Source organism: Oncorhynchus nerka, linkage group LG14, assembly GCF_034236695.1.
Source record: "Oncorhynchus nerka isolate Pitt River linkage group LG14, Oner_Uvic_2.0, whole genome shotgun sequence".
NCBI classification, from domain to species: Eukaryota; Metazoa; Chordata; class Actinopteri; order Salmoniformes; family Salmonidae; genus Oncorhynchus; species Oncorhynchus nerka.
Genome location: NC_088409.1, coordinates 633,060 through 651,943, shown reverse-complemented (window position 1 = coordinate 651,943; position 18,884 = coordinate 633,060). Strand labels below are relative to the sequence as shown.

The 18,884-nt window shown below is 47.4% G+C and overlaps 1 protein-coding gene across 1 annotated transcript in view; it reads left to right on the top strand.

Annotated features, from left to right (window-relative positions):
* LOC135574923 (eukaryotic translation initiation factor 3 subunit H-like) overlaps positions 1-18,884 on the top strand; it is an 82,508-nt gene that overhangs the window by 53,126 nt on the left and 10,498 nt on the right. The window contains exon 3 of the mRNA XM_065027043.1: positions 8,121-8,288. Coding sequence (XP_064883115.1) covers positions 8,121-8,288 — 168 coding nt within the window. The remainder of the gene's footprint in view (positions 1-8,120; positions 8,289-18,884) is intronic.

Sequence of the window (18,884 nt, the reverse complement as noted above, 5' to 3'; positions counted from 1 at the left end):
GTTAGTGTACACAGCCTGATGTTAGCGTACACAGCCTGATGTTAGTGTACACAGCCTGATGTTAGTGTACACAGCCTGATGTTAGTGTACACAGCCTGATGTTAGCGTACACAGCCTGATGTTAGCGTACACAACCTGTTAGTGTACACAGCCTGATGTTAGCGTACACAGCCTGATGTTAGCGTACAGAGCCTGATGTTAGCGTACACAGCCTGATGTTAGCGTACACAGCCTGATGTTAGCGTACACAGCCTGATGTTAGCGTACACAGCCTGATGTTAGGGTACACAGCCTGATGTTAGCGTACACAGCCTGATGTTAGGGTACACAACTTGATGTCAGCAACCTGATGTTAGCGTACACAGCCTGATGTTAACAACCTGATGTTAGTGTACACAGCCTGATGTTAGTGTACACAGCCTGATGTTAGTGTACACAGCCTGATGTTAACAGCCTGATGTTAGCGTACACAGCCTGATGTTAGCGTACACAGCCTGATGTTAGCGTACACAGCCTGATGTTAACAACCTGATGTTAGCGTACACAACCTGATGTTAGCGTACACAGCCTGATGTTAGCGTACACAACCTGATGTTAGCGTACACAGCCTGATGTTAGCGTACACAGCCTGATGTTAGCGTACACAGCCTGATGTTAGCGTACACAGCCTGATGTTAGCGTACACAGCCTGATGTTAGCGTACACAGCCTGATGTTAGCGTACACAGCCTGATGTTAGTGTCCTCCCTGGTATTTAACCAGGTTCTGTCTGTAGGGCTGAGAGGTCCTCCCTGGTATTTAACCAGGTTCTGTCTGTAGGGCTGAGAGGTCCTCCCTGGTATTTAACCAGGTTCTGTCTCAGGCTTTGGGTCCCTAGTTTCACTGCTGTACTTGTTGAACTCAGTCTGGCTTGTTCAACTTGTTGAACTCAGTCTGGCTGGCTGCTTTGTCTGCCTCAACAATGGCCTGGTTCTGCGTGACGGAGGCTAGCGTGGGGTGGGCGCCAAGGCCAGCACCTCTTCTAAATGTGTTCTATCATCTGTCCCATAGTCTGCTTTAAGCCTGTAGTCATGGGTTCTCAACATACATCTAGCTCTCTCTCCTGCTCATCTTCCTCCTCCTTCCTTCTCTTGTCTCCCTCATGTAACCTAGCTCCCTCTCCTCTTCCTCCTTCCCTCTCTTGTCTCCCTCATGTAACCTAGCTCCCTCTCCTCTTCCTCCTTCCCTCTCTTGTCTCCCTCATGTAACCTAGCTCTCTCTCCTCTTCCTCCTTCCCTCTCTTGTCTCCCTCCTCCTTCCCTCTCGTGTCCGCTGCTCATCTTCCTCCTCATCCTTCCCTCTCTTGTCTCCTGCTCTTCATCCTCCTCCTCCTTCCTTCTCTTGTCTCCCTCGTGTAACCTAGCTCTCTCTCCTCTCCCTCCTCCTTCCCTCTCTTGTATCCTGCTCCTCATCCTCCTCCTCCTTCCCTCTCTTGTCTCCCTCTTCCTCCTTATTCCACTCCTCCCTCTTCTTGTCTCTCTCCTCCATCTATTTATTTTTCTCCAGTCCTCCTTCCGTCAGTTTAACTGTTGCTAAGGCCAGAGCAGCCAGTCACTGAATCCCCAGTCCTCCTTCCGTCAGTTTAACTGTTGCTAAGGCCAGAGCAGCCAGTCACTTAATCCCCAGTCCTCCTCCCGTCAGTTTAACTGTTGCTAAGGCCAGAGCAGCCAGTCACTGAATCCCCAGTCCTCCTTCCGTCAGTTTAACTGTTGCTAAGGCCAGAGCAGCCAGTCACTGAATCCCCAGTCCTCCTTCCGTCAGTTTAACTGTTGCTAAGGCCAGAGCAGCCAGTCCTCCTCCCATCAGTTTAACTGTTGCTAAGGCCAGAGCAGACAGTCACTGAATCCCCAGTCCTCCTCCCATCAGTTTAACTGTTGCTAAGCTCCTTTCAGGGTGTCCAGTATGTAATCTAATCAAAATATATTCTTCAAGATCAAGTTATTCTCTCAGAAGGTCTTTATCGTCCAAGGGAGGAGGGTTGATATGTCTCTGTGTAGCTCACGTTCTCTCAGAAGGTCTTATCGTCCAAGGGAGGAGGGTTGATATGTCTCTGTGTAGCTCACGTTCTCTCAGAAGGTCTTATCGTCCAAGGGAGGAGGGTTGATATGTCTCTGTGTAGCTCACGTTCTCTCAGAAGGTCTTTATCGTCCAAGGGAGGAGGGTTGATATGTCTCTGTTCTCTCAGAAGGTCTTATCGTCCAAGGGAGGAGGGTTGATATGTCTCACGTTCTCTCAGAAGATCTTATCGTCCAAGGGAGGAGGGTTGATATGTCTCTGTGTAGCTCACGTTCTCTCAGGTCTTATCGTCCAAGGGAGGAGTGTTGATATGTCTCTGTGTAGCTCACGTTCTCTCAGAAGGTCTTATCGTCCAAGGGAGGAGGGTTGATATGTCTCTGTTCTCTCAGAAGGTCTTATCGTCCAAGGGAGGAGTGTTGATATGTCTCTGTGTAGCTCACGTTCTCTCAGAAGGTCTTATCGTCATTTACATTTTACATTTAAGTAATTTAGCAGACGCTCTTATCCAGAGCGACTTACAAATTGGTGCTTTCACCTTATGACATCCAGTGGAACAGCCACTTTACAATAGTGCATCTAGGTCTTTTAAGGGGGGAGAGAAGGATTACTTTATCCTATCCTAGGTATTCCTTAAAGAGGTGGGGTTTCAGGTGTCTCCGGAAGGTGGTGATTGACTCCGCTGACCTGGCGTCGTGAGGGAGTTTGTTCCACCATTGGGGGGCCAGAGCAGCGAACAGTTTTGACTGGGCTGAGCGGGAACTGTACTTCCTCAGTGGTAGGGAGGCGAGCAGGCCAGAGGTGGATGAACGCAGTGCCCTTGTTTGGGTGTAGGGCCTGATCAGAGCCTGGAGGTACTGAGGTGCCGTTCCCCTCACAGCTCCGTAGGCAAGCACCATGGTCTTGTAGCGGATGCGAGCTTCAACTGGAAGCCAGTGGCGAGAGCGGAGGAGCGGGGTGACGTGAGAGAACTTGGGAAGGTTGAACACCAGACGGGCTGCGGCGTTCTGGATGAGTTGTAGGGGTTTAATGGCACAGGCAGGAGCCCAGCCAACAGCGAGTTGCAGTAATCCAGACGGGAGATGACAAGTGCCTGGATTAGGACCTGCGCCGCTTCCTGTGTGAGGCAGGGTCGTACTCTGCGGATGTTGTAGAGCATGAACCTACAGGAACGGGCCACCGCCTTGATGTTATTTGAGAACGACAGGGTGTTGTCCAGGATCACGCCAAGGTTCTTAGCGCTCTGGGACGAGGACACAATGGAGTTGTCAACCGTGATGGCGAGATCATGGAACGGGCAGTCCTTCCCCGGGAGGAAGAGCAGCTCCGTCTTGCCGAGGTTCAGCTTGAGGTGATGATCCGTCATCCACACTGATATGTCTGCCAGACATGCAGAGATGCGATTCGCCACCTGGTCGTCAGAAGGGGAAAGGAGAAGATTAATTGTGTGTCGTCTGCATAGCAATGATAGGAGAGACCATGTGAGGTTATGACAGAGCCAAGTGACTTGGTGTATAGCGAGAATAGGAGAGGGCCTAGAACAGAGCCCTGGGGGACACCAGTGGTGAGAGCACGTGGTGAGGAGACGGATTCTCGCCACGCCACCTGGTAGGAGCGACCTGTCAGGTAGGACGCAATCCAGCGTGGGCCGCGCCGGAGATGCCCAACTCGGAGAGGGTGGAGAGGAGGATCTGATGGTTCACAGTATCGAAGGCAGCCGATAGGTCTAGAAGGATGAGAGCAGAGGAGAGAGAGTTAGCTTTAGCAGTGCGGAGCGCCTCCGTGATACAGAGAAGAGCAGTCTCAGTTGAATGACTAGTCTTGAAACCTGACTGATTTGGATCAAGAAGGTCATTCTGAGAGAGATAGCGGGAGAGCTGGCCAAGGACGGCGCGTTCAAGAGTTTTGGAGAGAAAAGAAAGAAGGGATACTGGTCTGTAGTTGTTGACATCGGAGGGATCGAGTGTAGGTTTTTTCAGAAGGGGTGCAACTCTCGCTCTCTTGAAGACAGGAGGGACGTAGCCAGCGGTCAGGGATGAGTTGATGAGCGAGGTAAGGGAGAAGGTCACCGGAGATGGTCTGGAGAAGAGAGGAGGGGATAGGGTCAAGCGGGCAGGTTGTTGGGCGGCCGGCCGTCACAAGACGCGAGATGTCATCTGGAGAGAGAGGGGAGAAAGAGGTCAGAGCACAGGGTAGGGCAGTGTGAGCAGAACCAGCGGTGTCGTTTGACTTAGCAAACGAGGATCGGATGTCGTCGACCTTCTTTTCAAAATGGTTGACGAAGTCATCTGCAGAGAGGGAGGAGGGGGAGGAGGATTCAAGAGGGAGGAGAAGGTGGCAAAGAGCTTCCTAGGGTTAGAGGCAGATGCTTGGAATTTAGAGTGGTAGAAAGTGGCTTTAGCAGCAGAGACAGAGGAGGAAAATGTAGAGAGGAGGGAGTGAAAGGATGCCAGGTCCGCAGGGAGGCGAGTTTTCCTCCATTTCCGCTCGGCTGCCCGGAGCCCTGTTCTGTGAGCTCGCAATGAGTCGTCGAGCCACGGAGCGGGAGGGAGGACCGAGCCGGCCTGGAGGATAGGGGACATAGAGAGTCAAAGGATGCAGAAAGGGAGGAGAGGAGGGTTGAGGAGGCAGAATCAGGAGATAGGTTGGAGAAGGTTTGAGCAGAGGGAAGAGATGATAGGATGGAAGAGGAGAGAGTAGCGGGGGAGAGAGAGCGAAGGTTGGGACGGCGCGATACCATCCGAGTAGGGGCAGTGTGGGAAGTGTTGGATGAGAGCGAGAGGGAAAAGGATACAAGGTAGTGGTCGGAGACTTGGAGGGGAGTTGCAATGAGGTTAGTGGAGGAACAGCATCTAGTAAAGATGAGGTCGAGCGTATTGCCTGCCTTGTGAGTAGGGGGAAGGTGAGAGGGTGAGGTCAAAAGAGGAGAGGAGTGGAAAGAAGGAGGCAGAGAGGAATGAGTCAAAGGTAGACGTGGGGAGGTTAAAGTCGCCCAGAACTGTGAGAGGTGAGCCGTCCTCAGGAAAGGAGCTTATCAAGGCATCAAGCTCATTGATGAACTCTCCGAGGAACCTGGAGGGCGATAAATGATAAGGATGTTAAGCTTGAAAGGGCTAGTAACTGTGACAGCATGGAATTCAAAGGAGGCGATAGACAGATGGGTAAGGGGAGAAAAGAGAATGACCACTTGGGAGAGATGAGGATCCCGGTGCCACCACCCCGCTGACCAGAAGCTCTCGGGGTGTGCGAGAGCACGTGGGCGGACGAGAGAGAGCAGTAGGAGTAGCGGTGTTGTCTGTGGTGATCCATGTTTCCGTCAGAGCCAAGAAGTCGAGGGACTGGAGGGAGGCATAGGCTGAGATGAACTCTGCCTTGTTGGCCGCAGATCGGCAGTTCCAGAGGCTACCGGAGACCTGGAACTCCACGTGGGTCGTGCGCGCTGGGACCACCAGATTAGGGTGGCCGCGGCCATGCGGTGTGGAGCGTTTGTATGGTCTGTGCAGAGAGGAGAGAACAGGGATAGACAGACACATAGTTGACAGGCTAGAGAAGAGGCTACGCTAATGCAGAGGAGATTGGAATGACAAGTGGACTACACGTCTCGAATGTTCAGAAAGTTAAGCTTACGTAGCAAGAATCTAATTGACTAAAATGATTAAAATGATACAGTACTGCTGGGGTAGGCTAGCTGCGTTGTTGACACTACCCTAATCAAGTCGTACCGTTGAGTGTGAAGTTTCTACAATGCTGCTTTTGGGAGCTAGCTGGCTAGCTAGCAGTGTTGGTTACGTTACGTTGCGTTAGGAGAACGACAATAGCTGGCTAGCTAACCTAGAAAATCGCTCTAGACTACACAATTATCTTTGAAACAAAGACGGCTATGTAGCTAGCTATGTAGCTAGCTACGATCAAACAAATCACACCGTTGGGACTGTAATGAAATGAAATGAAAATGTGATACTACCTGTGGAGCGAAGCGGAATGCGACCGGAATGCGAAAGTTCTATTCAGTAGGCGTTAGCTGGCTATTGGCTAGCTAGGAGTGTCTCCTACGTTAAGGACGACAAAATAGCTGGCTAGCTAACCTCGGTGAATTAAGATAATCACTCTAAGACTACACAATTATCTTGGATACGAAGACAGCAAAGACAACTATGTAGCTAGCTAATACTACACTAATCAAGTCGTTCAGTTGAGTGTGATAGTTACTACAGTGCTACGGTAGCCGGTGAACGTATGCTAGCTGGCTAGCTGCTAGGCAGATAGGAGGACGACGAAATACGATAATAACGCAATTATCTTTGATACAACGACGACTATGTAGCTAGCTAAGAAGAAATTGCTAAGATTAGACAAATCAGACCGTTGTACTATAATGAAATGAAATGAAATGTAATGAAAAAGTTATACAACCTGCAGACCGAAGCGCGGATGCGACCGGCTCGCTCCAACCCGGAAGACTAGTCTCACTCGTCCAAGGGAGGAGGGTTGATATGTCTCACGTTCTCTCAGAAGGTCTTATCGTCCAAGGAAGGAGGGTTGATATGTCTCTGTTCTCTCAGAAGGTCTTATCGTTAAGGGAGGAGGGTTGATATGTCTCTGAGGGGAGGGGGGGCTGGTTGGGGGATGGATGTTCTGAGGAGGGGCTGGTTGGGGGATGGATGTTCTGAGGAGGGGGCTGGTTGGGGATAGATGTTCTGAGGAGTGGGACCGGTTGGGGGACTGGTTGGGGATAGATGTTCTGAGTGGGGTGGACTGGTTGAGGGATGGATGTTCTGAGGGGGCTGGTTGGGGGATGTTCTGAAGGGGGAGGGGCTTGTTGGGGGATGTTCTGAGGAGGGGGGGACTGGTTGGGGGTCCAGAATGAGTGTTTGGGGATAAGTAAGGGGGTTGGAGGCCACAGCTGGCCAATGAGACACGGATGAATCAATTTCTCTCTCTCTCTCTCTCTCTCTCTCTCTCTCTCTCTCTCTCTCTCTCTCTCTCTCTCTGTCTCTCTGTCTCTCTGTCTCTCTCTGTGCCCTGTGATTGACTGGGATGGTACACACACAAACAGTCACACTCGGAGTGATGTGTAAATGTGCTGTCTGTCCTCGTTAACCTCCCGGTGCTGTCTGTCTCCGGTCTTCCTCTACTCTATTCTGTCTGTCAGTGGGAGGCCAGGGGAGGAATATGGCTGATTCCCCAGCAGAGAGGGAGATGGTTGATTCAGTCTGCTGTCATGTATTTATAACCTACCTGATGAATGGAAAAAGTAAAAATGTCTCCTCCTCCCTCTGCCTGTCCTGTCTCCTCCTTCCTTCCTTCCTTCCTTCCCTCTCCCTTTCCACCTCCCCTTCTCCTCCCCCACCCTCTCTCCTCCCCCTATCCCCACCTCTCCTTCTCCCCCACCCTCTCTCCTCCCCTATCCCCACCTCCCCTTCTCCTCCCCACCCTCTCTCCTCCCCCTATCCCTACCTCTCCTTCCCCTCCCCCACCCTCTCTCCTCCCCCTATCCCCACCTCTCCTTCTCCCCCACCCTCTCTCCTCACCCTATCCCCACCTCTCCTTCTCCCCCCACCCTCTCTCCTCCCCTATCCCCACCTCCCCTTCTCCTCCCCCACCCTCTCTCCTCCCCCCTATCCCTACCTCTCCTTCTCCTCCCCACCCTCTCTCCTCCCCCTATCCCCACCTCTCCTTCTCCCCCCACCCTCTCTCCTCCCCTATCCCCACCTCCCCTTCTCCTCCCCACCCTCTCTCCTTCCCCTCCCCACCTCCCCTTCTCCCCATCCACCCCCACACTCTCTCCTCCCCCTCTCCTTCTCCCACCCCCACACTCTCTCCTCCCCCTCTCTCCACCTCTCCTTCTCCCACCCCCCACCCTCCCCCCTCTCCTCCCCCTATCCCCACCTCCCCTTCTCCTCCCCCACCCTCTCTCCTCCCCCTATCCCCACCTCTCCTTCTCCCCCCTCTACCTCTCCTTCTCCCCCAACCTCTCTCCTTCCCCTCCCCCCACCCCCCCCCACACTCTCTCCTCCCCCCCACACTCTCTCCTCCCCCACCCTCTCTCCTCCCTCTCTCCACCTCTAGTCCAGTATCAGATGGAGATGATGCGGTCTCTCCGTCATGTCAACATTGACCATCTTCATGTGGGCTGGTACCAATCAACCTATTATGGATCATTTGTCAGCCGGGCCCTGCTGGACTCTCAGTTCAGTTACCAGCACGCCATCGAGGAGTCTGTCGTGCTCATCTACGGTAAGTCATCCGTCTGAGACGCGCACACACACACACCACACCACAAACACACCACACACACATCTGACAAGGCTGCTACGGTGTGAGCCATGCTCACCTACAGTAAGTGGAGATTGGATGGAAACTAAAGTTATATAGCTGACACACACCTTACAAATCCACCCTGACACGATACTACTGTCTCTGCTGTTAAGGTGCTGCTAGGTGGTAGTGATACTACTGTCTCTGCTGTTAAGGTGCTGCTAGGTGGTAGTGATACTACTGTCTCTGCTGTTAAGGTGCTGCTAGGTGGTAGTGATACTACTGTCTCTGCTGTTAAGGTGCTGCTAGGTGGTAGTGATACTACTGTCTCTGCTGTTAAGGTGCTGTTAGGTGGTAGTGATACTACTGTCTCTGCTGTTAAGGTGCTGCTAGGTGGTAGTGATGCTACTGTCTCTGCTGTTAAGGTGCTGCTAGGTGGTAGTGATGCTACGGTCTCTGCTGTTAAGGTGCTGCTGGGTGGTAGTCCTGCTACTGTCTCTGCTGTTAAGGTGCTGCTAGGTGGTAGTGATACTACTGTCTCTGCTGTTAAGGTGCTGCTAGGTGGTAGTGATACTACTGTCTCTGCTGTTAAGGTGCTGCTAGGTGGTAGTGATACTACTGTCTCTGCTGTTAAGGTGCTGCTAGGTGGTAGTGATACTACTGTCTCTGCTGTTAAGGTGCTGCTAGGTGGTAGTGATACTACTGTCTCTGCTGTTAAGGTGCTGCTAGGTGGTAGTGATGCTACTGTCTCTGCTGTTAAGGTGCTGTTAGGTGGTAGTGATACTACTGTCTCTGCTGTTAAGGTTCTGCTAGGTGGTAGTGATACTACTGTCTCTGCTGTTAAGGTGCTGCTAGGTGGTAGTGATACTACTGTCTCTGCTGTTAAGGTGCTGTTAGGTGGTAGTCATGCTACTGTCTCTGCTGTTAAGGTGCTGCTAGGTGGTAGTGATACTACTGTCTCTGCTGTTAAGGTGCTGCTAGGTGGTAGTGATGATACTGTCTCTGCTGTTAAGGTGCTGCTAGGTGGTAGTGATGATACTGTCTCTGCTGTTAAGGTGCTGCTAGGTGGTAGTGATACTACTGTCTCTGCTGTTAAGGTGCTGCTAGGTGGTAGTGATACTACTGTCTCTGCTGTTAAGGTGCTGCTAGGTGGTAGTGATACTACTGTCTCTGCTGTTAAGGTGCTGCTAGGTGGTAGTGATACTACTGTCTCTGCTGTTAAGGTTCTGCTAGGTGGTAGTGATGCTACTGTCTCTGCTGTTAAGGTGCTGTTAGGTGGTAGTGATACTACTGTCTCTGCTGTTAAGGTGCTGCTAGGTGGTAGTGATACTACTGTCTCTGCTGTTAAGGTGCTGCTAGGTGGTAGTCCTGCTACTGTCTCTGCTGTTAAGGTGCTGCTAGGTGGTAGTCATGCTACTGTCTCTGCTGTTAAGGTGCTGCTAGGTGGTAGTCATGCTACTGTCTCTGCTGTTAAGGTGCTGCTAGGTGGTAGTGATGCTACTGTCTCTGCTGTTAAGGTGCTGCTAGGTGGTAGTGATGCTACAGTCTCTGCTGTTAAGGTGCTGCTAGGTGGTAGTCCTGCTACTGTCTCTGCTGTTAAGGTGCTGCTAGGTGGTAGTGATACTACTGTCTCTGCTGTTAAGGTGCTGCTAGGTGGTAGTGATACTACTGTCTCTGCTGTTAAGGTGTTGCTAGGTGGTAGTGATGATACTGTCTCTGCTGTTAAGGTGCTGCTAGGTGGTAGTCCTGCTACTGTCTCTGCTGTTAAGGTGCTGCTAGGTGGTAGTGATGATACTGTCTCTGCTGTTAAGGTGCTAGTCATGCTACTGTCTCTGCTGTTAAGGTGCTGCTAGGTGGTAGTGATACTACTGTCTCTGCTGTTAAGGTGCTGCTAGGTGGTAGTGATACTACTGTCTCTGCTGTTAAGGTGCTGCTAGGTGGTAGTGATACTACTGTCTCTGCTGTTAAGGTGCTGCTAGGTGGTAGTGATACTACTGTCTCTGCTGTTAAGGTTCTGCTAGGTGGTAGTGATGCTACTGTCTCTGCTGTTAAGGTGCTGTTAGGTGGTAGTGATACTACTGTCTCTGCTGTTAAGGTGCTGCTAGGTGGTAGTGATACTACTGTCTCTGCTGTTAAGGTGCTGCTAGGTGGTAGTCCTGCTACTGTCTCTGCTGTTAAGGTGCTGCTAGGTGGTAGTCATGCTACTGTCTCTGCTGTTAAGGTGCTGCTAGGTGGTAGTCATGCTACTGTCTCTGCTGTTAAGGTGCTGCTAGGTGGTAGTGATGCTACTGTCTCTGCTGTTAAGGTGCTGCTAGGTGGTAGTGATGCTACAGTCTCTGCTGTTAAGGTGCTGCTAGGTGGTAGTCCTGCTACTGTCTCTGCTGTTAAGGTGCTGCTAGGTGGTAGTGATACTACTGTCTCTGCTGTTAAGGTGCTGCTAGGTGGTAGTGATACTACTGTCTCTGCTGTTAAGGTGTTGCTAGGTGGTAGTGATGATACTGTCTCTGCTGTTAAGGTGCTGCTAGGTGGTAGTCCTGCTACTGTCTCTGCTGTTAAGGTGCTGCTAGGTGGTAGTGATGATACTGTCTCTGCTGTTAAGGTGCTAGTCATGCTACTGTCTCTGCTGTTAAGGTGCTGCTAGGTGGTAGTCATGCTACTGTCTCTGCTGTTAAGGTGCTGCTAGGTGGTAGTGATACTACTGTCTCTGCTGTTAAGTTGCTGCTAGGTGGTAGTGATACTACTGTCTCTGCTGTTAAGGTGTTGCTAGGTGGTAGTCCTGCTACTGTCTCTGCTGTTAAGGTGCTGCTAGGTGGTAGTGCTGCTAGGTGGTAGTCTGAGGCTAGTAGTGAGAAGATAAAACACCCTTTTGCACATGAAGGTAGTTGATGTTCTATGTTGGGTGACAACAGGGATGACAGATCTAACCCGGCGCTGACAGGAGCTGGACGCAACCGCTGTAGATGGAGAACAGAACATTCATTTAGTTTGTTTTGTAATAAATGTGTGTGGATGTTTTAATGATGAGAACAGAGAGAGACGTGTCCAGATGATGTCCTCTCTAAACAGGGTCAGGGTTTAGTAATATGCTCAAGCTTTCATTGGTACAAAAACCCAACTTTTAGACTGAACTTTTTTTTGACAGGGTTTTCTCAGCCCTGGGGCGGCAGGGGTAGCCTAGTGGTTAGAGCGTTGGACTAGTAACCGGAAGGTTGCAAGTTCAAATCCCCTGAGCTGACAAGGTACAAATCTGTCATTCTGCCCCTGAACAGGCAGTTAACCCACTGTTCTGAGGCCGTCATTGAAAATAAGAATTTGTTCTTAACTGACTTGCAGAGTTAAATAAAGATAAAATAAAAGTGTAATGTCACCTAAAAGTGCCTTCTGAAGGTTTTCACACCCCCTTTTTTTTAACCTTTTTCACATTTTGTTGTTACAAAGTCAGATTTAAAATGTATTTAATTGTATTTCTGGTGTCAATGATCCTCATGAAATATTTCTGTCAGATCGGGGAGATCGATCACCCCAGAGTAATGTACAACAATACATTACATGATTTCCACTGTCTCTATAGCCAAGATCTAGTCTGGATTTTCAGAACAAACTGTGTCTCTATAGCCAAGATCTAGTCTGATTTTCAGAATAAACTGTGTCTCTATAGCCAAGATCTAGTCTGGATTTTCAGAATACACTGTCTCTATAGCCAAGATCTAGTCTGGATTTTCAGAACAAACTGTCTCTATAGCCAAGATCTAGTCTGGATTTTCAGAACAAACTGTCTCTATAGCCAAGATCTAGTCTGGATTTTCAGAACACACTGTCTCTATAGCCAAGATCTAGTCTGGATTTTCAGAACAAACTGTCTCTATAGCCAAGATCTAGTCTGGATTTTCAGAATAAACTGTGTCTCTATAGCCAAGATCTAGTCTGGATTTTCAGAACAAACTGTCTCTATAGCCAAGATCTAGTCTGATTTTCAGAACAAACTGTCTCTATAGCCAAGATCTAGTCTGATTTTCAGAACAAACTGTCTCTATAGCCAAGATCTAGTCTGATTTTCAGAACAAACTGTCTCTATAGCCAAGATCTAGTCTGATTTTCAGAACAAACTGTCTCTATAGCCAAGATCTAGTCTGATTTTCAGAACAAACTGTCTCTATAGCCAAGATCTAGTCTGATTTTCAGAACAAACTGTCTCTATAGCCAAGATCTAGTCTGATTTTCAGAACAAACTGTCTCTATAGCCAAGATCTAGTCTGATTTTCAGAACAAACTGTCTCTATAGCCAAGATCTAGTCTGATTTTCAGAACAAACTGTCTCTATAGCCAAGATCTAGTCTGATTTTCAGAACACACTGTCTCTGTAGCCAAGATCTAGTCTGGATTTTCAGAACAAACTGTCTCTGTAGCCAAGATCTAGTCTGATTTTCAGAATAAACTGTCTCTATAGCCAAGATCTAGTCTGATTTTCAGAACAAACTGTCTCTATAGCCAAGATCTAGTCTGGATTTTCAGAACAAACTGTCTCTATAGCCAAGATCTAGTCTGGATTTTCAGAACAAACTGTCTCTATAGCCAAGATCTAGTCTGATTTTCAGAACAAACTGTCTCTATAGCCAAGATCTAGTCTGATTTTCAGAACAAACTGTCTCTATAGCCAAGATCTAGTCTGATTTTCAGAACAAACTGTCTCTATAGCCAAGATCTAGTCTGGATTTTCAGAATAAACTGTCTCTATAGCCAAGATCTAGTCTGATTTTCAGAACACACTGTCTCTATAGCCAAGATCTAGTCTGATTTTCAGAACAAACTGTCTCTATAGCCAAGATCTAGTCTGATTTTCAGAACAAACTGTCTCTATAGCCAAGATCTAGTCTGATTTTCAGAACAAACTGTCTCTATAGCCAAGATCTAGTCTGATTTTCAGAACAAACTGTCTCTATAGCCAAGATCTAGTCTGATTTTCAGAACAAACTGTCTCTATAGCCAAGATCTAGTCTGATTTTCAGAACAAACTGTCTCTATAGCCAAGATCTAGTCTGATTTTCAGAACAAACTGTCTCTATAGCCAAGATCTAGTCTGATTTTCAGAACAAACTGTCTCTATAGCCAAGATCTAGTCTGATTTTCAGAACAAACTGTCTCTATAGCCAAGATCTAGTCTGATTTTCAGAACAAACTGTCTCTATAGCCAAGATCTAGTCTGATTTTCAGAACAAACTGTCTCTATAGCCAAGATCTAGTCTGATTTTCAGAACAAACTGTCTCTATAGCCAAGATCTAGTCTGATTTTCAGAACAAACTGTCTCTATAGCCAAGATCTAGTCTGATTTTCAGAACAAACTGTCTCTATAGCCAAGATCTAGTCTGATTTTCAGAACACACTGTCTCTATAGCCAAGATCTAGTCTGATTTTCAGAACACACTGTCTCTATAGCCAAGATCTAGTCTGATTTTCAGAACAAACTGTCTCTATAGCCAAGATCTAGTCTGATTTTCAGAACAAACTGTCTCTATAGCCAAGATCTAGTCTGATTTTCAGAACACACAGGAGCAGATTCCACTTATCTGTCTCTCTCTCTCTCTTTACCCAGTGAAGGTCACATGCAGTTTGGCCACGGTGTTTTTTCCAGATGTGATCTATTCATCTCCCAACTCCTGTGTATATTTGTCTCTGTGTTTTAGGTTTTAGGAAGGTGAGTTCAACTCTACCAGGTGTCTGTTAGAAAGCAGACTGAGACAGGTTCTCCTCTAGGGTGTTGCCTGTGATTTAGGAAGGTGAATTCATCTCTACCAGGTGTCTGTTAGAAAGCAGACTGAGACAGGTTCTCCTCTAGGGTGTTGCCTGTGATTTAGGAAGGTGAATTCATCTCTACCAGGTGTCTGTTAGAAAGCAGACTGAGACAGGTTCTCCTCTAGGGTGTTGCCTGTGTTTTAGCTTCATTTACGGCTCCTTTTACCCTAAACCCCCCCCGCCCCCCCCCCAGTCCCGACATACTCTACTGGCGGACCGGATCCAGACCCAGAACCGGGTCAATGCGGACCGCAAGGCCCGAAGAAAGTTTTAAAAAGATACAGTAGCAGTCGAAAGTTTGGACACACCTACTCATTCAGGGGTTTTTCTTTATTTTGGACTATTTTCTACATTGTAGAATAATAGTGAAGACATCAAAATAATGAAATAGCACATATGGAATCATGTAGTAACACATATGGAATCATGTAATAACACATATGGAATCATGTAATAACACATATGGAATCATGTAATAACACATATGGAATCATGTAGTAGCACATATGGAATCATGTAGTAACACATATGGAATCATGTAGTAACACACATGGAATCATGTAATAACACATATGGAATCATGTAATAACACATATGGAATCATGTAGTAAACACATATGGAATCATGTAATAACACATATGGAATCATGTAATAACACATATGGAATCATGTAATAACACACATGGAATCATGTAATAACACATATGGAATCATGTAATAACACATATGGAATCATGTAGTAACACATATGGAATCATGTAATAACACATATGGAATCATGTAGTAACACACATGGAATCATGTAGTAACACATATGGAATCATGTAATAACACATATGGAATCATGTAATAACACATATGGAATCATGTAGTAACACATATGGAATCATGTAGTAACACATATGGAATCATGTAGTAACACACATGGAATCATGTAGTAACACACATGGAATCATGTAGTAACACACATGGAATCATGTAGTAACACATATGGAATCATGTAGTAACACATATGGAATCATGTAGTAACACATATGGAATCATGTAGTAACACATATGGAATCATGTAGTAACACACATGGAATCATGTAATAACACATATGGAATCATGCAATAACACATATGGAATCATGTAGTAACACATATGGAATCATGTAATAACACATATGGAATCATGCAATAACACATATGGAATCATGCAATAACACATATGGAATCATGTAGTAACACATATGGAATCATGCAGTAACACATATGGAATCATGTAGTAACACATATGGAATCATGTAATAACAGAAAAAAAGTGCTAAATCAAAATATATTTTAGATTTGAGATTCTGCAAAGTAGCTTTGCACACGCTTGACACTCTCTCAACCAGCTTCACCTGGAATTATTTTCCAACAGTCTTGAAGGAGTTCCTACATATGCTGAGCACTTGTTGGCTGCTTTTCCTTCACTCTGTGGTCCAACTCATCCCAAACCTTCTCAGTTGGGTTGAGGTCAGGTGATTGTGAAGGCCAGGTCATCTGATGCAGCACTCCATCACTCTCCTTCTTGGTCAAATAGCCCTGACACAACCTGGAGGTGTGTTGGGTTATTGTCCTGTTGAAAAACAAATGATAGTCCCACTAAGCACAAACCAGATGGGATGGTGTATCACTGCAGAACGCTGTGGTAGCCATGCTGGTAAAGTATGCCTTGAATTCTAAATAAATCACAGACTGTTTCACCAGCAAAGCACCATCACACCTCCACCTCCATGCTTCACTGTGGGAACCACACACGTGGAGATCATCCGTTCATCTACTCTGTGTCTCACAAAGACACGGCGGTTGGAACCAAAAATCTTAAATTTGGACTCATCAGACCAAAGGACAGATTTCCACCGGTCTAATGTCCATTGTTTGTGTTTCTTGGCCTTATCGGTGTCCTTTAAAAATATATATATTGAGCTAGGCAAGTTTGTTAAGAACAAATTCTAATTTTACAATGCCGGCCTAACCCGGACAGCGCTGGGCCAATTGTGCGCAGCCCCATGGGATTCCCGATCACGGCCTGTTGTGACAAAGCCCAAGATCAAACCACTGAGATGCTTTAGACCACAGTGACAAAGCCCAAGATCAAACCACTGAGATGCAGTGCTTTAGACCACAGTGACAAAGCCCAAGATCAAACCACTGAGATGCTTTAGACCACAGTGACAAAGCCCAAGATCAAACCACTGAGATGCAGTGCTTTAGACCACAGTGACAAAGCCCAAGATCAAACCACTGAGATGCTTTAGACCACAGTGACAAAGCCCAAGATCAAACCACTGAGATGCTTTAGACCACAGTGACAAAGCCCAAGATCAAACCACTGAGATGCAGTGCTTTAGACCACAGTGACAAAGCCCAAGATCAAACCACTGAGATGCTTTAGACCACAGTGACAAAGCCCAAGATCAAACCACTGAGATGCAGTGCTTTAGACCACAGTGACAAAGCCCAAGATCAAACCACTGAGATGCTTTAGACCACAGTGACAAAGCCCAAGATCAAACCACTGAGATGCAGTGCTTTAGACCACAGTGCCACTCGGGAGCCCAGAAATAGTAGTGTTATTTTGTTGTTGCAGCATTTCGACCATGAAGGCCTGATTTCACACTGTCTCCTCTGAACAGTTGATGTTGAGATGTGGCTGTTACTGGAACTCTGTGAAGCATTTATTTGGGCTGCATTCTGAGGTGCAGGTAACTCTAATGAACTTATCCTCTGCAGCAGAGGTAACTCTGGGCGGTCCTCATGAGAGCCAGTTTCATCATAGTGCTTGGTGGTTTATGCGACTGCACTTGAAGAAACTTTTGTTGACATTCTCCGTATTGACTGATCTTCATGTCTGAAAGTAATGATGGACTGTCGTTTCTCTTTGCTTATTTAAGCTGTTCTTTCCATAATATGGATTTAGCCCTATTTGGTAAAAGACCATCTTCTGTGTACCAGCCCTACCGTGTCACAACACAACTGATTGGCTCAAACACTTTAAGAAGGAAAGAAATTGCACAGATTAACTTTGAACAAGGCACACCTGTTAATTGAAATGCATTCCAGGTGACTACCTCATAACTCACTCTGTCTAGTGTGCTCTATAGGGTATAGGGTGCCATGGGTATAGGGTGCCATGGGTATAGGGTGCCATGGGTATAGGGTGGTGCCATGGGTATAGGGTGGTGCCATGGGTATAGGGTGGTGCCATGGGTATAGGGTGGCGCCATGGGTATAGGGGGGCGCCATGGGTATAGGGGGGCGCCATGGGTATAGGGGGCGCCATGGGTATAGGGGGCGCCATGGGTATAGGGTGGCGCCATGGGTATAGGGGCGCCACGGGTATAGGGGGCGCCACGGGTATAGGGGGCGCCACGGGTATAGGGGGCGCCACGGGTATAGGGGGGCGCCACGGGTATAGGGGGGCGCCACGGGTATAGGGGGGCGCCACGGGTATAGTGGGGCGCCACGGGTATAGGGGGGCGCCACGGGTATAGGGTGGTGCCACGGGTATAGGGTGCCAGAGAATTGAATGTGTCAGGAAGACCAGCAGTTCATAACTCACTCCGTCTTCTGCATGTCTAATGAGGGACCACTGTTAATCCGTTGGCAATCAATAATGAATACCTAGGATTCATTCCAAATGGCACCCTATTCCCTATATAGAAGGTACCCTATACCCTATACAGATGGCACCCTATTCCCTATATAGGGCTGTCTGGTCAAAAGTAGTGTGCTCTATAGGGTATAAGGAATAGGGTAGCATCTATATAGGGAATAGGGTACCTTCTATATAGGGTGCCATCTGTATAGGGAATAGGGTGCCATCTGTATAGGGAGCCATCTGTATAGGGTGCCATCTTTCGGTACATCTCATATCATATAAGGAATGAGAGGACGGAGCCTAGTAATTTGCCTGAATGTTCTCTAGGGGGCAGTAGTGAGCTATAGCCAGGCTACTTGTGCAAGCTAGAAGAGAGAATTCCAAACAGCACTGCTTCTTCAGACTAAAACATCATAACTCCAGTTGACAGAACTGGTTCCGGACTCCAACCCAGGAGAATACTTTTCTTACAGAGCAGACGAGGGTCCGACCCACCGAAACAACGAAGCCATTTCACACACGACATTTGCATTGTAACGTTGTAGTTTATTCTACTAAATTAGAATTGTTTTTGAGTGACAATGAACAGATATACAGTACGACATTCATCAAATCAAACCTTACCGTGAAATACTGAATACAACCGGTACCTTACCGTAAAATACTGAATACAGCAGGTACCTTACCGTGAAATACTGAATACAGCAGGTACCTTACCGTGAAATGCTAAATACAGCCGGTACCTTACCGTAAAATACTGAATACAGCAGGTACCTTACCGTGAAATGCTGAATACAACCGGAACCTTACCATAAAATACTGAATACAGCAGGTACCTTACCGGGAAATACTGAATACAGCAGGTACCTTACCGTGGAATGATGAATACAACCAGTACCTTACCGTAAAATACTGAATACAGCAGGTACCTTACCGTGAAATACTGAATACAGCAGGTACCTTACCGTGAAATGTTGAATACAGCAGGTGCCTTACCGTGGAATGATGAATACAACCGGTACCTTACCGTAAAATACTGAATACAGCAGGTACCTTACCGTGGAATGATGAATACAACCGGTACCTTACCGTAAAATACTGAATACAGCAGGTACCTTACCGTGAAATAATGAATACAGCAGGTACCTTACCGTG